Raw genomic sequence first — 16,514 nt, forward strand, 5'->3', positions numbered from 1 at the left:
ATGCACTCAGTTATTTTTAGTCCCATATAGTTTCTTTGTATTTCGTTGCTGGAGGATAGATGTGTCCAGGTGCAGGCATTGTAGCAAAGGGTCCCAGGTCCCAGCCTGTCTCAACTTTACTGTTTTGTGACTCCTATTTTATTTGTCTGAAGAATTCTGATGAGGGTATATTTTGGTGCATCAACTGTAGAAAATAACTGACCTTATATCAAATAATATGATGGATTAATTTCTTCCTACTTATTCCATTTAATATGAATGTTTGGATTCTAACAAGGATCAAAGTGCAAAAAGAATGTGTTCTACATTTTTCATCATATTTCTTTCTCTTCTTCCCTTCTCAGACATGCTCCAGCCACAAAGGACTGATGATGTGTCTTTCCCTCATCTGCTCTGCACTTCCTCAGCTTATGCTATTTCTTACAAAACATCCTTTTTTCCTCCCCATCCTGCTGAAATTCTATTCATCTTTCAAGTTTCACCTTAAGTGTCTTATAGTATCTCCAAAATAACAGGTCCAAAATAGAACTCTTGACTTTTTCCCACAAATCAGCTCTCCTCTACCTTCCCATCAGAGGAACCAGTACTAGTTACTCAAGCCAAAAATCTAGGATTTATCCTTGATTCCACTCTCCTTACATCAATCCATTAGCAAGTTCTGTTGACTATATCTCCAAAATAAATCTAAATTTTGTTCCCTTCTCTCTATTATTACAGCTACCACCATGGTCCAAGCCCCCACCCTTCTCTCTCCTGGACTGCTGCCATGACCTCTTAGCTGGTCTCCCTGCTTCCATTCTTCCTGAACTCAAATCTATTCCCTACACACTGTGAGGTTACATCAGATTGTGACTTTCACGTGGTTAAACCTTCCAATAGGCTTGCCATCATATTAGAATAAAATCTAAGCATCTTATCCTAGCCTTTAAGACTCTGTATAGTCAGGCCTCTAATCACCTCTCCTACTTCCTTTATTATCACTCTCCTCCTTGGTCATTCCATAGCATCCCTGATGCCCTTCTTGCTGTCCCTCAAACACACTGAGGTCATCTGTACCTTAAAGATTTGTCCGTCTTTGGACTTCCCTGGTGGCACAGTGGTTAAGAATCTGCCTGTCAATGCAGGGGACATAGGTTCAATCCCTGGTCCGGGAAGATCCCACATGCCACAGAGCAACTAAGCCCGTGTGCCACAGCTACTGAGCCTGCGATCTACAGCCTGCAAGCCACAACTACTGAGCCTGCATGCTGCAACTACTGAAGCCCGCCTAGAGCCTGTGCTCCACAACAAGAGAAAACACCTCAATGAGAAACCCGCGCACCATAACGAACAGTAGCCCTAGCTTGCCGCAACTAAAGAAAGCCCGCATGCAGCAACAAAGAACCAACACAGCAAAAAATTAAATAAATAAATTTATACATATATTTTAAAAAAGGTACTGGATTTAGGGCTCACTCTAAATCCAGGATAATCTCACCTTGAGATTCTTAACTTAATTAGCATCATACATTCAATGATCTGTGATACCAGCTCAGCAGTGCTCCCCACACTACGCTGGTCTGCACAAACATCGTGTGTTTTCGATCGTATGTTCCTATTGGGAACAAACACCTGGTATGATGCTCTACACAGTGGGCTTTTCCTTTTTCCTTTCATATGTTTTTGGCTAGTTCTTGTCACTGCATCCAAAATGATAGCTATTACTTACTATTCCTACATTTAGCAAGAATTAAGATAAAAATGAGAGGTCCGAGAATTGGAAGTGAGTTATCTGCTATATTTGGAATCACTGGAATAAAAAAGAAACTGAAATAGGCTTAGAGAAACAGAAGGTTGTGAAGCTTCTCAATTCTATCTCTCTGGTTTGGTCATTTTCTAAAGATCCAAACTACCACCCAGTGTGAAAATGTCAGCACACCAGGGGGATGTTACAGCAAAAGCCTAGGTTATAAATAATAAATAAACATGTGCACAGGCTGAGCAAGTCTCATAAGCCAAGTAAAATGCCTGAAAGAGCTTGGTGTTCTTAATAGGCTAACGGCACAGACAGGGACATCGTCAATGCCATTAGTGAAAAACTTCTCCCTGAAAAAGGAAACAAATGAGACTTTAAGAGAAATAATAATTTTAATAACGATACTGCTTCTAGAAATATCTAATATTTAGAGAGCATATCAGAATTGACAGCTTGCTTCCCCATATGGAGTCTCACTTGATTCCTTCTTTACAGATAAATGAGGCTCTGAGAGTTGAAGACACTTGTCATGATGCCAAATGGCAAAGCAGGTATTCAAAACCAGATCATCTGAGGCAGGAGTTCTTTCCTTGCTGATGCCTAGTAAACATCACTATGAAGTATAAAATCAAGCTCTGGGGCTTCCCTGGTAGTGCAGTCATTAAGAATCCACCTGCCAATGCAGGGGACACGGGTTCGAGCCCTGGTCCGGGAAGATTCCATATGCTGCGGAGCAACTAAGCCCGTGTGCCACAACTACTGAGCCCGCACTCTAGAGCCCGTGAGCCACAATTACTGAGCCCGCGTGCTTAGAGCCCGTGCTCTGCAAGAAGAGAGGTCACCGCAATGAGAAGCCCGCGCACCACATCAAAGAGTAGCCCCCACTCACCGCAACTAAAGAACGCCTGCGAGCAGCAACGAAGACCCAACGCAGCCAAAAATAAATTAATTAAAAAAAAAAAATCAAGCTCTGATTCATGGAATGGGTGCCCACTAAAAAAGAGCATTTTACAGCTGGACTGAGCATTTTACAGCTGGACTGAATATACATGACTTATCCCAAAGTAGAAGTTTCTGTGTAAGAGGTCAATAAAAAAAAAAGCACCAAGCTCACTGTCAAACAGAATTATGCTGCCCTCCTGTGTCTATTTGCTTTTTCCCATCTTTGTAAACTGAAGACCCAGAGGAGTCTTTATTACTTCTAAGCCAAATCATTGGATTTCTTCATTCTTTAGAAGTAAAGTTGTATGCAAATCTGAGGTACCTGTATCACAAACTTAATGGTCATAATATGCCTTTTGATTATAGTAAATGTGTTTGAAAGTGTTATGAAACAATATCAAATACAGTAATATCTACAACAAAATGAAAAGGTAACAATTCGGCCAAAGAAGAATTGTTCCCTGAGAACCTAAATGTGGCCCATGGGACCCCACAGCACAGTCCACTTGAGACTTTAAGCAAATCATTTTTACTTAATTAGCTAGTATCAAGAACCAGCAGATCAAGGCGGCTCACCATCACCACTCTGTACCTGGTGCCACTGGCATACCACCAGGAAATGGCACAGTGTAGGGCATTTTCTAAGTACACCTTCAATAAACATATGTTGGACAAATTAATGGATCAATCTGTAATGCATCTGAAGCTAAACAAAATTAATTATATCAAGCAATTCAAGTTTAATTCCCTAAAATTACAATCTGAAACTGAAGGATTGTAGACAAAAGGAAGACAAGTACAATAAAGCCCCCACTTTGTATCTGATTAACTTCTGAGTTATAACCTGTAAGCATGCACCCAGCTTCAATATTCTCCAGTCATCACAATTTTGAACCATTCTGCAACCTTCTCACAGATGGATTTCCGGTCAAGTAAAAAAAAAACTGGCAGTCAAAAATATACCAAATTTTAAAAAGTTGCAGGAAATATACATTCAACCTATATATATACATATATACATTAAATATACATATACTAAATATTAGACATATTTAATATTTATGTATATATATGTGAGTGTGTGTTTGTGTATATGTCTATATATTTCAGAATTGGTTGAATAAACTAAATGCATTATACATAATAAATGCATTATAAAAGGCCTAAGAAAGATATACAACAAATTGTTAATTGTAATTATTGTCAGAGGTTGTTGATGAATGTGAATTTTTACTTTTTGTTTTATATTATTTTGTTATTTACAACTTTTACAGTGAGAATATTTATTATAGATATTGGGTAATCTTTTTAACTCACAAAAAATTAAATAAGATCAAAATGGTCCTGCTTCTATTTTGTTAGCATACTAAAATATAACTTGCCAGTTAACAGTGACATACATTTGAACATAAAATTGGGTCAAATAAAAAACTTATGGAATGGGGCTTCCCTGGTGGCGCAGTGGTTGAGAGTCCGCCTGCCGATGCAGGGGACACGGGTTCGTGCCCCAGTCCGGGAGGATCCCACATGCCGTGTAGCGGCTGGACCCGTGAGCCATGGCCACTGAGCCTGCGTGTCCGGAGCCTGTGCTCCGCAACGGGAGAGGCCACAACAGTGAGAGGCCCACGTACCGCAAAAAAAAAAAAAAAAAAAACTTATGGAAGAAAACTCAATGCCCTGATTTTAGCCTGTTACTTTTAGGCTAAAAAACATTCAGTGAGAATTTCTGAAAAGCAGGTAGGAGGCATCTCTGATCTTCCCTCTGTTCTGCCTACCTAAGAAAGCACTGACATATACAAGTGTGTCCATCCCTAGACCCACCGAGAGTGGGGTTCTTATCTGTTTTCAGGACATGCCTCTGCCAACAAACCAAGCAGCAGAAGAAAGAACTACAGACTCCTGGGTCCACTCCACTCCATTGGGGTTCTTGACCTGCTGCAGAGCAGCCACAGTAGGCAGGCCATGATCCTCATAAAAGCCTCCACAGCCACCTCTGCTTTAGCTGAGGCATCTGCCAGACTCACCTTCCTTCTCCTATGCTTTCTTAAGAAAAAGAAAGTTTCACACAATAAAATATCAAAATAATGCAACAAAACAGGGGAAATACATATGTGTTAAGCATAATTGATTTAAAACTTTGGTGAAAATACCAGGAATTTATACCAAAATGCAATGTTAATATGCAGACATCACTCTACAAGTAATCAAAGGACACTGACAGTCATACTATACAGAAGGAAAGAAAGAAAACAAATTATAATATGGGAAAATGGAAAATTTCTGAAGTAAATTTAAAATGTTAAGGTTGTCACAAATCATATCTAAAAAGAAGGGACTGGAAAATATGGTGAAATATATTTTAAAGAATTATTACACACTTTATAAACACAAAAAATCCAAATGATAGCATCCAGCATTAGCTAGGATATGGGGAACAGGCACTCTATACAGTGCTGAATGCAGTAGAAATAATGGAAACTTGCTGGGGATCAGTTTACTCTCAGGTTATAAGATATAGTTCAATCTAGCAATTCTATTTTTTACAAATATATCAAGAGAAAAAAATAATTGTTATAAATATATGAAAGACAAAGAAATCCTAATGAGCAACAATATCAATTTAAGATTGGTAATAACACTATGGAAAATACATACCTATTGAAAATGACAAATAAGTTACCTACAGGTAACAATGTAGAGTGAAAAAGTAAAACCCCAAATATTATTTACAGACTTTTTACAGACCTATAAAAACACATAAGTAAATTCATGAAATTCTTCATGATACCAAAAATAATGCTTTTTGATATGTTTTTAAAAATTACAGTATAACAGTAACATATAATTGGGTAAGTTAGTAAGAGAAGAAAATGTATGTGACATTATTTATGTAAAAATTCCATATCCATGTGTTCTTCTAACCACAGAGAAATAGCAAGAAACATGTTCACCAAAATATAAATAAAGGTTTCCTCAGCATTTGGGGATGGTTTTTACAAGTTAAAACTGTGAAGCTGGGAAGGGAAAGGGCAAAGCTTATGTTAGCAAAGATGAGAAGAGTATTAGAAATGTTTCTGAGTTTTAGGTATCCTCTCTCTCTCTCTCTCTCTCTCTCTCTCTCTCTCTCTCACACACACACACACACACACACGCACACACACACATACACGCAGACTCTAAAATCACCAGATAATCAGCCACATTGAGAAACTCTAAGAAGTGGTGTCACCAGGTGGCAGTTCCTACTTGCTCTCACTAGCTCAGGTCTCTTGCATAACACAAAACAAAGTCATCACAGAACAGTTTCCTCCTAAAGTCCCATGATTCCAGCACAGAGGTCTCAAACTTTTCCTGCAAGGGCCAGAGAATAAATATTTTAGGCTTTTCAAGCCATATAGTCACAACTACTGAACTCTCATTCCAGCACAAAAGCAGCCATAAACAATACTTCTATGAATGAGCATGGATAAAACATCACAGATGATGAAATTTGAATTTCATATAATTTTCATGTATCAATAAATATTCTCCTTTAAAAAAATTTCTTTCCAACCATTTAAAAATGTAAAAGCCAAAGACAGTTTGGCAGTTCCTTAAAAAGTTAAACATGAAAAAAAAAAAAAAAGTTAAACATGGAGGGCTTCCCTGGTGGCACAGTGGTTGAGAGTCCGTCTGCTGATGCAGGGGACACAGGTTCGTGCCCCGGTCCGGGAAGATCCCACATGCTGCGGAGCGGCTGGACCCGTGAGCCATGGCCGCTGGGCCTGCGCGTCCGCAGCCTGTGCTCCGCAACGGGAGAGGCCACAACAGTGAGAGGCCCGCGTACCGCAAAAAAAAAAAAAAAAGTTAAACATGGAGTTACTATGTGACCCAGCGATTCCACTCCTAGGTATATACCCAAATACATACCCAAGAGAACAGAAAACACATATTCACACAACTTGTACATGAATGTTCACAGAAGTGTTACTCATAATATCCAGAAGGGGAAACAACTCTAATGTCTATCAACTGATGAATGGATAAACAAAATTCGGCATATTCATATAAAAGAACATTATTTAGTCATAAAAAGGAAGGAAATACTGATATATGCTTCAACAAGGATGAACTTTGAAAACATTTTGCAAAGTGAAAGAAGCCAGACATAAAAGGGCACAAATTGTGATTCCATTTACATGAAATGTCCAGAATGAGCAAATCAATTAGAGATAGTAAGTAGATTAGTGGTGGCCAGGGGTTGGAAGGAGGAGGGAATGAGGAGTGACTGCTAATGAGTACAGGGTTTCTTTTGAGGGTAATAAAAATTCTAAAATCAGATAGGGTGATGGTCACACAATCTTGTGAACATACTAAAAACAATTGAATTGTACACTTGAAAATGGTGAATTTTATAGTATATGAAGTAAATCTTAATTCTTAAAAATGTAGAAGCCATTCTTAACTCACAGGCCATACAAAAACAGACTGCAGGTTGGATTTGGCCTGGGGGCTGTCGTTTGCCAACCCTGTTCTAGCATCAACAGAGAAGATGGCTTTGGGTTTCACACACACACAAACACACACTCGCACTCACTCACTCTACAAATTACAACACAGCCAAAAGCAAACACTTGAAAGAAGCTGAGCCAGGACTGAAAAAATTATTTGATGATTATTAGATAAAATTATGAAAAAATGGAAAGTCAAAGAACCTGTTTAAGCTATGCTTACTGCTTTTTCAAACCCATAAAGTTACTCTTCTGAAAGTGGGCAAAATTCAACAGACTGGTGGGGGTAAAAAGCATGTGTTATATAAAGCACAGCTTTTAAATGCCAGTCCCCATTTTGTCATGCAAAAATCCTTTTAAAATTAAATTAAACTAATTTAGAAATTCATTTATTGGCACATTACCTGGAGGCACTAGCTGTATTAACTCAAACCTGGTTAGAAAGGCTAAAAAGGAAAAATGAGATATTAATACTTTAGAATACTGTCATAGTTTTTCATTAATTACTAAGTTTAAAACTGACATAACACCCCATTTACATTACTACTACTGATAGTAAGTGGCATACCAACAATGATTCAGGTATTTCTAGACCCAGTAAATTGGGGGCATGGGGTGAGAATAACTGAGTTATAAACATAGCATTTAAAACAAACAAACAAACAAAAAACACAGCATTTTGTCTCCTGAAAAATATTGACAAAATATGATACTTTCTCTCTTAAAGATGTATTCATAAATCACGGAAATAACAATATACTACTGTTCATTTAAAAAATTCAAAATACAACTGTTATCCATCAACCTATAAAAGCTTATCTTGCTTAAAACAGTATGCTATATGACTATATAAATTAGACATAAAACATTTTTTTATATTTCCTGAGTTCAAAATATATTTAGAAATAGTGAGCCCAAAGAAGATATACAGATTGCCAACAAACACATGAAAGAATGCTCAACATCACTAATCATTAGAGAAATGCAAATCAAAACTACAATGAGGTATCACCTCACACCAGTCAGAATGGTCATCACCAAAAAAGCTACAAACAAACAAACAAACAAACAAACAAATCTACAGGGCTTCCCTGGTGGCGCAGTGGTTAAGAGTCCGCCCGCCGATGCAGGGGACACGGGTTCGTGCCCCGGTCTGGGAGGATCCCACATGCCGCGGAGCGGCTGGGCCCATGAGCCATGGCCGCTGAGCCTGCGCGTCCGGAGCCTGTGCTCCGCAACGGGAGAGGCCACAACAGTGAGAGGCCTGCGTACCGGTAAAAAAAAAAAAAAAAAAAAAAATCTACAAACAGTAAATGCCAGATAGGGTGCAGAGAAAAGGGAACCCTCTTGCACTGTTGGTGGGAATGTAAATTGATACAGCCACTATGGAGAACAGTATGGAGGTTCCTTAAAAAACTAAAAATAGAACTACCATATGACCCAGCAATCCCACTACTGGGCATATACCCTGGGAAAACCATAATTCAACAAGAGTCATGTACCACAATGTTCACTGCAGCTCTATTTACAATGGCCAGGACATGGAAGCAACCTAAGTGTCCATCGACAGATGAATGGATAAAGAAGATGTGGCACATATATACAATGGAATATTACTCAGCCATAAAAAGAAATGAAATTGAGGTATTTGTAGTGAGGTGAATGGACCTAGAGTCTGCCATACAGAGTGAAGTAAGTCAGAAAAACAAATACCTCATGCTAACACATATATGTGGAATCTAAAAAAAATAAAAATAAAAATGTTCTGAAGAACCTAGAGGCAGGACAGGAATAAAGATGCAGACATAGAGAATGGACTTGAGGACATGGGGAGGGGGAAGGGTAAGCTGAGACGAAGTGAGAGAGTGGCATGGACTTATATATACTACCAAATGTAAAATAGATAGCTAGTGGGAAGCAGCCACATAGCACAGGGAGAGCAGCTCGGTGCTTTGTGACCACCTAGAGGGGTGGGATAGGGAGGGTGGGAGGGAGACACAAGAGGGAGGGGATATGGGGATATATTTATAGGTATAGCTGATTCATTTTGTTATAAAGCAGAAACTAACACACCATTGTAAAGCAATTATACTCCAATAAAGATGTTAAAAAAAAAATAGTGAGGGCTTCCCTGGTGGCGCAGTGTTTGAGAGTCCGCCTGCAGATGCAGGGGACACGGCTTCGTGCCCTGGTCCGGGAGGATCCCACGTGCTGCAGAGCGGCTGGGCCCGTGAGCCATGGCCGCTGAGCTTGCGCGTTCGGAACCTGTGCTCCACAATGGGAGAGGTCACAACAGTGAGAGGCCTGCGTACCGCAAAAAAAAAGAAAAATAATAGCGAGCCCATGTTCAATGTCTATAAGGCCAAGAATAAAATTTAAATATTAAAAGTAATTTAAAATACAAATGGTATAACAAAAAATCAGTAAAGATAATTTCCACAACATATTAGAAAAACATTTTAATATTGACAATAATGGTGATTATAGTTAATACTGTAGTTGAAAGTTACTAAGAGAGTAGATTTTAAATGTTCTCACCACAAAAAAGAAATGGTAATTATGTAATGTGCTAGAGGTGTAAGCTAACACTACTGTAATAATCATTTTGCAAAATATCTGAGTATCAAATCAACATGCTGTTACCTTAAACTTACACAATGTTGTATGTCAATTATATCCTCAAATAAAGCTGAAAAAAATATATACAATAAAAAATATATATTAAAAAATAAAAAAATTCTCCCTTTGTAGATTTATGAAAAACATTAATACATGAGGACAGAATTTTAAATGCCAAGAAACTTAAAAGCCAAGACACCCCATAATTTTGGGTTTTCCAAACAGGAAGAAGGACTATATCTTTTCCAACCATCACCCCAATGGTAATGTAAAGCGCTTAAGCTATCTCAGTCTCTAAATTCCTTACACTCAATTAATTCTCACCACGTGTCATGTCATGAATTGGAAGACTTAATATTGTTTAGATGGCAATATTCTCCAAACTGATCTACAGGTTCAATGCAATCTATCATTGCCTATCAACATCCTAGCTGGCTTCTTTGCAGAAACAGACAAGCTGATCCTAAAATTCGTATGGCAAACTAAGGGAACCCAAATACAAAAACAGGCTTGAAAAAGAAGAACTAAGTTGGAGGACTCACACTTCCTGATTTTAAAACTTTCTATAAAGCTACAATAATCAAAATAGTGTGGCACTGTAATAATGATAGATTTATGAATCAATGGAATAGAATTGAGACCCCCCACCCACCCCCAAAAAAACACCTCACATTTACAGTCAATTGATTTTCAACAAGAGTGCCATGACCATTCAATGGGGGAAAACTACTCTTAGTAACAATGGTGCTGAGACAACTGGATATCCAGATGCAAAAGAATGAAATTGGACCCTTAGCTCATGCCATTTACAAAAATCAACTCAATATGTATTATAGACTTAAATGTAAGAGCTAAAATGATAAAACTCTTAGAAGAAAATATAGACATAAATCTTTGACTTGAATTACACAATGGTTTCTTAGTTATGACATCAAAGGCAGAAGTAACAAAAGAAAAATAGATAAAATATAATTCATCAAAATTAAAAACGTTTGTGTTTCAGAGAACACCATTAAGAAAGCAAAAAGATAATCCAAAGAATGGGAGAAAGTATTTGTCAATCATACATCTGATATGAAAGTTATATCTATAATATATAAAGAACTTACAACTCAATAATAAAAACCCAATTAAAATATAGGGAGAGGATCCGAACAGACACTTCTCCAAATAAGATATACAAATGGCCAATAAGCACATGAAAAAATGCTCAACATCATTAGCTATCAGGGAAATGCAAATCAAACCCACGAGGTACCCCTTCATATCCACAAGGATGGCTACCAATCAAAAGGATAAATAATAACAAGTGTTGGCCAGGATGTGGAGAAATCAAATCTCATATATTGCTGGAGGAATGTAAAATGATACAACTCCTTTGGTATAATCTGGAAATTCCTCAAAAAATTAAACTGAATTACCATATGACCCAGCAAGTCCACTCCTAGGTATACACCCAACAGAAATAAAAACATGTTTACAAAAAAAACTTGTACACAAATATTTATAGCAGCATTATTCATCATAGCACCAAAGCAAAAATAATCCAGATGTCCATCATCTGATGAATGGATAAACAAAATGTGGTTTATCCATAAAATGGGACATTATTTGGACATAAAAAGAAGTGAAATCTTGACACATTCTATAGCAAGGAAGAATTTTGAAAACATTATGCTAAATGAAAGAATCCAGTTATAAATGACCACATATTATATAATTCCATATATATGAAATATCCAGAATACGCAAATCTATAGAGGCAGAAAGATTAGTCAGTAGTTTCCTAGGGCTGGAAGGGATGAGGAAGAATGGGTATAGGGTTTCTTTCCATGGTGATGAAAATGTTCTAAAATTGATTATGGTGATGGTTAAACAACTCTGTTAAGATACAAAAACCATTTAATTGTAATAAAACAAACAGAATCATACCATCCAGTAAATGCCATACATATCTAGAAAAGGGTTTGTAATTGAATCAATGACATGATTGAAATTTTACACAGGCTATCTTGAACATAAATATGGGGTAAATGTGGAAGTATCACAACTTAGAAAATAGAATTTTATATCTGTGAATTACATATACACAATAGTCTCTCCCTCTTTTGTTGGGGGTGAAGGGGGGAGTACCTACTTTCTAAAATGTGTGCTACAGCTCCAGGATCTACTGCATTTTCAAATACCTGCAGGAAAAAAAATGGGGAAAATAAATCTTCAAAGTTTTATTAATATATACTTATAGAAAATCTAGATCATATTCTTCCAAATAATTAACACATGTCAAATCTAGCCATATAATATTTTAGGATTCAACAGGAGTACCTTTAACAGGTATGTGGTTAAAAGTTCAACAAATGACTATAGAATAAATGAATGAGAAGTAACACAACACCAAGTACAAGGAAAATTTAAGTTAGCTGAATCTACCACATGTTCAAAACGTCATCTACTTGACCTAGCCCCACAGTTTGTTGCTAAAAGCACATCTGGCATCTACCTGAAAGAGTCTTGTTTGAGTACCTAGAAAAACATCCTGAATACAACAGATACTTATTACATGTTAACTGAATAAATAACTTCTCTTCCCAAGCCATTGGTCGTGCTAAAAAGGAACATAAATAAAAATTCTATGTGCAACACAAAAGAAAAGCTAAGTACTCATAGCTAGACTCCCACAGAATCCAAAAATAATAAGAGAGAGAGCCTCATAAGTTTTAGGTGTATCATGAAGCACAAGAAAAACACTGTGATACCTGTCTACCCACAGCCAAATATGTTTATTTTGTCCTTGAGATAAAAGGGCCTAGGGGACTGAGGTAAAGGCATAACATGACCCTCTCCCTGAACTCTAGAACCCTGTAAGAAACACAAGTTTTCAGCAGAGTTTGTTTTCAGGCATTAAATTTCTGATTTAAACGGTGTTTAACCTTAGCATGATTAAAATCTGCTCTTGATCCAAAACCAGGTCTGCTTTAACCACAAAAGTGGAGGCTGTCCCCTGTAATCCATTTCTGTCTTACTGACTTGGATTTAACAAGCAAATGTGAGTGAGCTGGGGATTTTCCCAAAATTATTCCAGTAATATTAGTTCATCCCTTCTCTTCATCCATGTCTAAGAATTTTCTCAAGGATGATCGTGGGGAATAAATGATCAACATGAACTGCTCAAACACAATGGCTCATACACTCTTTATGAGTAATTTCTTGTTTATCTGAATGCTTTAGAACATTGAATTCTGAATTATACAGAAGGTCCAAGGAGGAGAAAGTGTTTTCGCTACTCCCTGCAAGTATTTGCAGCTAGAGAATGGAAAAGATACAAGAAAGCTAGAGCCAACTGGTAGAAAGCTTGAATATGAACTCAAACAGCTCACACAAGAAGGCAACTTTTCAAAATTTAAAATAAAGCATTTATTTAATCGCACTTTATAAAATGAAAAATGGTCTGTGATATCTAGTAATCTCAAATACACAGCTTTGTGACATCTAGAGTGTGACTCTGACACTCATTCTCCTCTTCTGCAAGTCAGGGAGCTTGGACTAGGTGACCTCCAAGGTCATTTACAGATTGATTTACAGCTTCTACAATTTTACATCCTTGGGCTTCTTATAAAAAGATTTTTAAAGTCTTCTAGAAAAGCAAATTTACAATTGATAAAACTAATAAGGAAATTCTTGGGGGAAAAAAATAGACTGGATTTTCACCACCCACTTTTTAACCATGACCAACATTGAAATGGTTAGAACTAGGTTCCTTTGGATTCAGACTGTATGTTCCAAGGTAATATCCATTTATTCCTCTCTTATCCAACCAGTTTGGAAGACTATTTAAATTAACAGGCTGGCTCAGAAAGAGAAAAACAAATACCGTATGCTAATGCATATATATGGGATCTAAAAAAAAAATAAAAATGGTTCTGATGAATCTAGGGGCAGGAGAGGAATAAAGATGCAGATGTAGAGAATGGACTTGAGGACACGGTGGGGGGAAGGGTAAGCTGGGACGAAGTGAGAGAGTAGCATGGACATATGTACACTACCAAATGTAAAATAGATAGTTAGTGGGAAGCAGCCACATAGTACAGGGAGATCAGCTCGGTACTTTGTGACCACCTAGAGGGGTGGGATAGGGAGGGTGGGAGGGAGACGCAAGAGGGAGGGGATATGGGGATATATGTATACATATAGCTGATTCACTTTGTTATATAGCAGAAACTAACACAACATTGTAAAACAATTATATTCCAATAAAGATGTTAAAAAAAAAAAAAGAAAAGAAACCAAAGGTAGCAATGGAGGTTGGATTAAAATGTATGTTGGAAAGGGATCAAAGCCTTTGGAAATGATGCCATAAATGTGTATTTAATGATACACAAAGGAAGTAATGATCAATATTAAGTAATAAGGCACATTATAACTGACTTAACAGATGAGAATTTTTTGGTGTTGTTGCCCTATTGTATGTGTGTTTCTATGTTTTAAGAATTGTGTGGCTATAGTTTGTTCTCTCCCCACTCCTTACATAATACTTATATTTTATCACATTTATAAAGTGCATTAATTGAGGTAAAAATAAAACAAGGGAAACATAAAAAAAAAGGGTACTGATGAACCTAGTGGCAGGACAGGAATAAAGACACAGACATAGAGAATGGACTTAAGGACATGGTGGGGGCTGGGGAAGGGGAAGCTGGGACGAAGTGAGAGAGTGGCATGGACATATATACACTACCAAATGTAAAATAGATAGCTAGTGGGAAGCACCTGCAAAGCACAGGGAGATCAAGTGCTTTGTGACCACCTAGAGGGGTGGGATAGGGACGGTGGGAGGGAGGCTCAGGAGGGAGGGGGTATGGGGATATATGTATACATATAGCTGATTCACTTTGTTATACAGCAGAAACTAACACAACATTGTAAAACAATTATATTCCAATAAAGATGTTAAAAAAAAAAAAGAAAAGAAACCAAAGGCAGCAATGGAGGTTGGATTAAAATGTGTGTTGGAAAGGGATCAAAGCCTTTGGAAATGATGCCATAAATGTGTATTTAATGATACACAAAGGAAGTAATGATCAATATTAAGTAATAAGACACATTATAACTGAATTAACAGATGAGAATTTTTTGGTGTTGTTGCCCTATTGTATGTGTGTTTCTATGCTTTAAGAATTGTGTGGCTATAGTTTGTTCTCTCCCCACTCCTTACATAATACTTATATGTTATCACATCTATAAAGTGCATTAATTGAGGTAAAAATAAAACAAGGGAAACATAAAAAAAAGGTACTGATGAACCTAGTGGTAGGACAGGAATAAAGACACAGACATAGAGAATGGACCTAAGGACACGGTGGGGGTTGGGGAAGGGGAAGCTGGGACGAAGTGAGAGTGGCATGGACATATATACACTACCAAATGTAAAATAGATAGCTAGTGGGAAGCACCTGCAAAGCACAGGGAGATCAAGTGCTTTGTGACCACCTAGAGGGGTGGGATACGGAGGGTGGGAGGGAGGCTCAGGAGGGAGGGCGTCTGGGGATATATGTATACATATAGCTGATTCACTTTGTTATACAGCAGAAACTAACACAACGCTATAAAGCAATTATGCTCCAATAAAGATGTAAAAAATTAATTAATGGGCTGTGATTTATAAAAATATTACACACAGCCCTAGCCCTTTCAGAAATCAATCCTCATCTCCTCTGCTACTCTGTTTGAAATAGACAGGTCATTTTCAGGGCACCACCATCCAGACCTTTAAAAGTGACAGGCCCTACCCTGAAGCCTTCCAATTCTCATCCTCTCCCCAATAGAACCACGTCAGTGATATTTTTTGGGACAAAAATCATAGGCTTATCAAGGTTAAAACTGATTCAATCTCTAAATTCCAAAACAAAAACTTCAAGAGATTGTCAGTGATTGGATAGTAATGAAATTAATGTTCCATTAAATATGAAAGTGGGAAGAGGGTTGGTAATGTTTTGGCTACTTATATTATGATCACATTCACTGGAATGGAATCTAGCTTTTATCACTGCAGCTAAATAAACCAGATATGACCTAAGGAAACTCAGTAAATCTAAAAAGCCTTCTTGTTTTGTTACAGGATTTCAGATACAGGATTTAACTAATTTGGTTAGTCTGGGGTATTTTTCTGAGTCTAAAAAAGTTTGTTTCTAAGGTCTGCTAGTTTATTGATAATCTCTGTCAGAATGTACACAGCTGCCTCTAACACTTCCAAGAACATTCAGAAAATGCTCTCTGTTCCAGTTAGAAAATGCCATGGGAGTTCCAAAAATAGAAAACATCTACCAGGGTACTTAGCACTAATTTGACAGAACTTGGCTCAGATCTGGGATGCAAAAGCAAGTCCTCCAACTATGATTCTGCACTGTGCTGAGGTGCCTTCATGTAATTTCTTTTTTAAAGAAAATTTACAAAATAACTTTATAAAAGCCGTGTTCTTTATAAGAACCACTAAATGATCCTCAGACAACAGAATTTGAATTTCTCTATTTAGCAATGAGAAAGTCAAGATCACCTTTTCAAACCTCATGCTCCGCTGAATCATAATAGGGAACACGGAAGGAAAGCAGTGTGTCTCCAGGTACTGATTCAGGAGGTAAACCCCAAGGAACACATCTTGCTTGCCAGGAAGGCACACCCCTGGGCAAGAAATCTTAAAAACAAAGAAAAAAATAGAGAACAGGGTTTGCGTT

The 16,514-nt window shown here is 37.5% G+C and overlaps 1 protein-coding gene across 7 annotated transcripts in view; it reads right to left on the reverse strand.

Annotated features, from left to right (window-relative positions):
• The window catches only part of SPATA6L (spermatogenesis associated 6 like), a 62,583-nt gene that overhangs the window by 31,752 nt on the left and 14,317 nt on the right, over window positions 1-16,514 (reverse strand). For 5 of the 7 annotated variants that reach the window (XM_067744291.1, XM_067744286.1, XM_067744290.1 and 2 more), the window contains 3 exons: window positions 16,337-16,474; window positions 11,924-11,972; window positions 7,572-7,613 (listed from right to left, as the gene is read on the reverse strand). In XM_067744291.1, coding sequence (XP_067600392.1) covers window positions 7,572-7,613; window positions 11,924-11,972; window positions 16,337-16,366 — 121 coding nt within the window. In that variant the 5' untranslated portion in view covers window positions 16,367-16,474. The remainder of the gene's footprint in view (window positions 1-7,571; window positions 7,614-11,923; window positions 11,973-16,336; window positions 16,475-16,514) is intronic. The other 2 variants (XM_067744287.1, XM_067744289.1) reach the window with 1 other exon arrangement.

Source organism: Pseudorca crassidens, chromosome 7 (genome assembly GCF_039906515.1).
Source record: "Pseudorca crassidens isolate mPseCra1 chromosome 7, mPseCra1.hap1, whole genome shotgun sequence".
NCBI classification, from domain to species: domain Eukaryota; kingdom Metazoa; phylum Chordata; class Mammalia; order Artiodactyla; family Delphinidae; genus Pseudorca; species Pseudorca crassidens.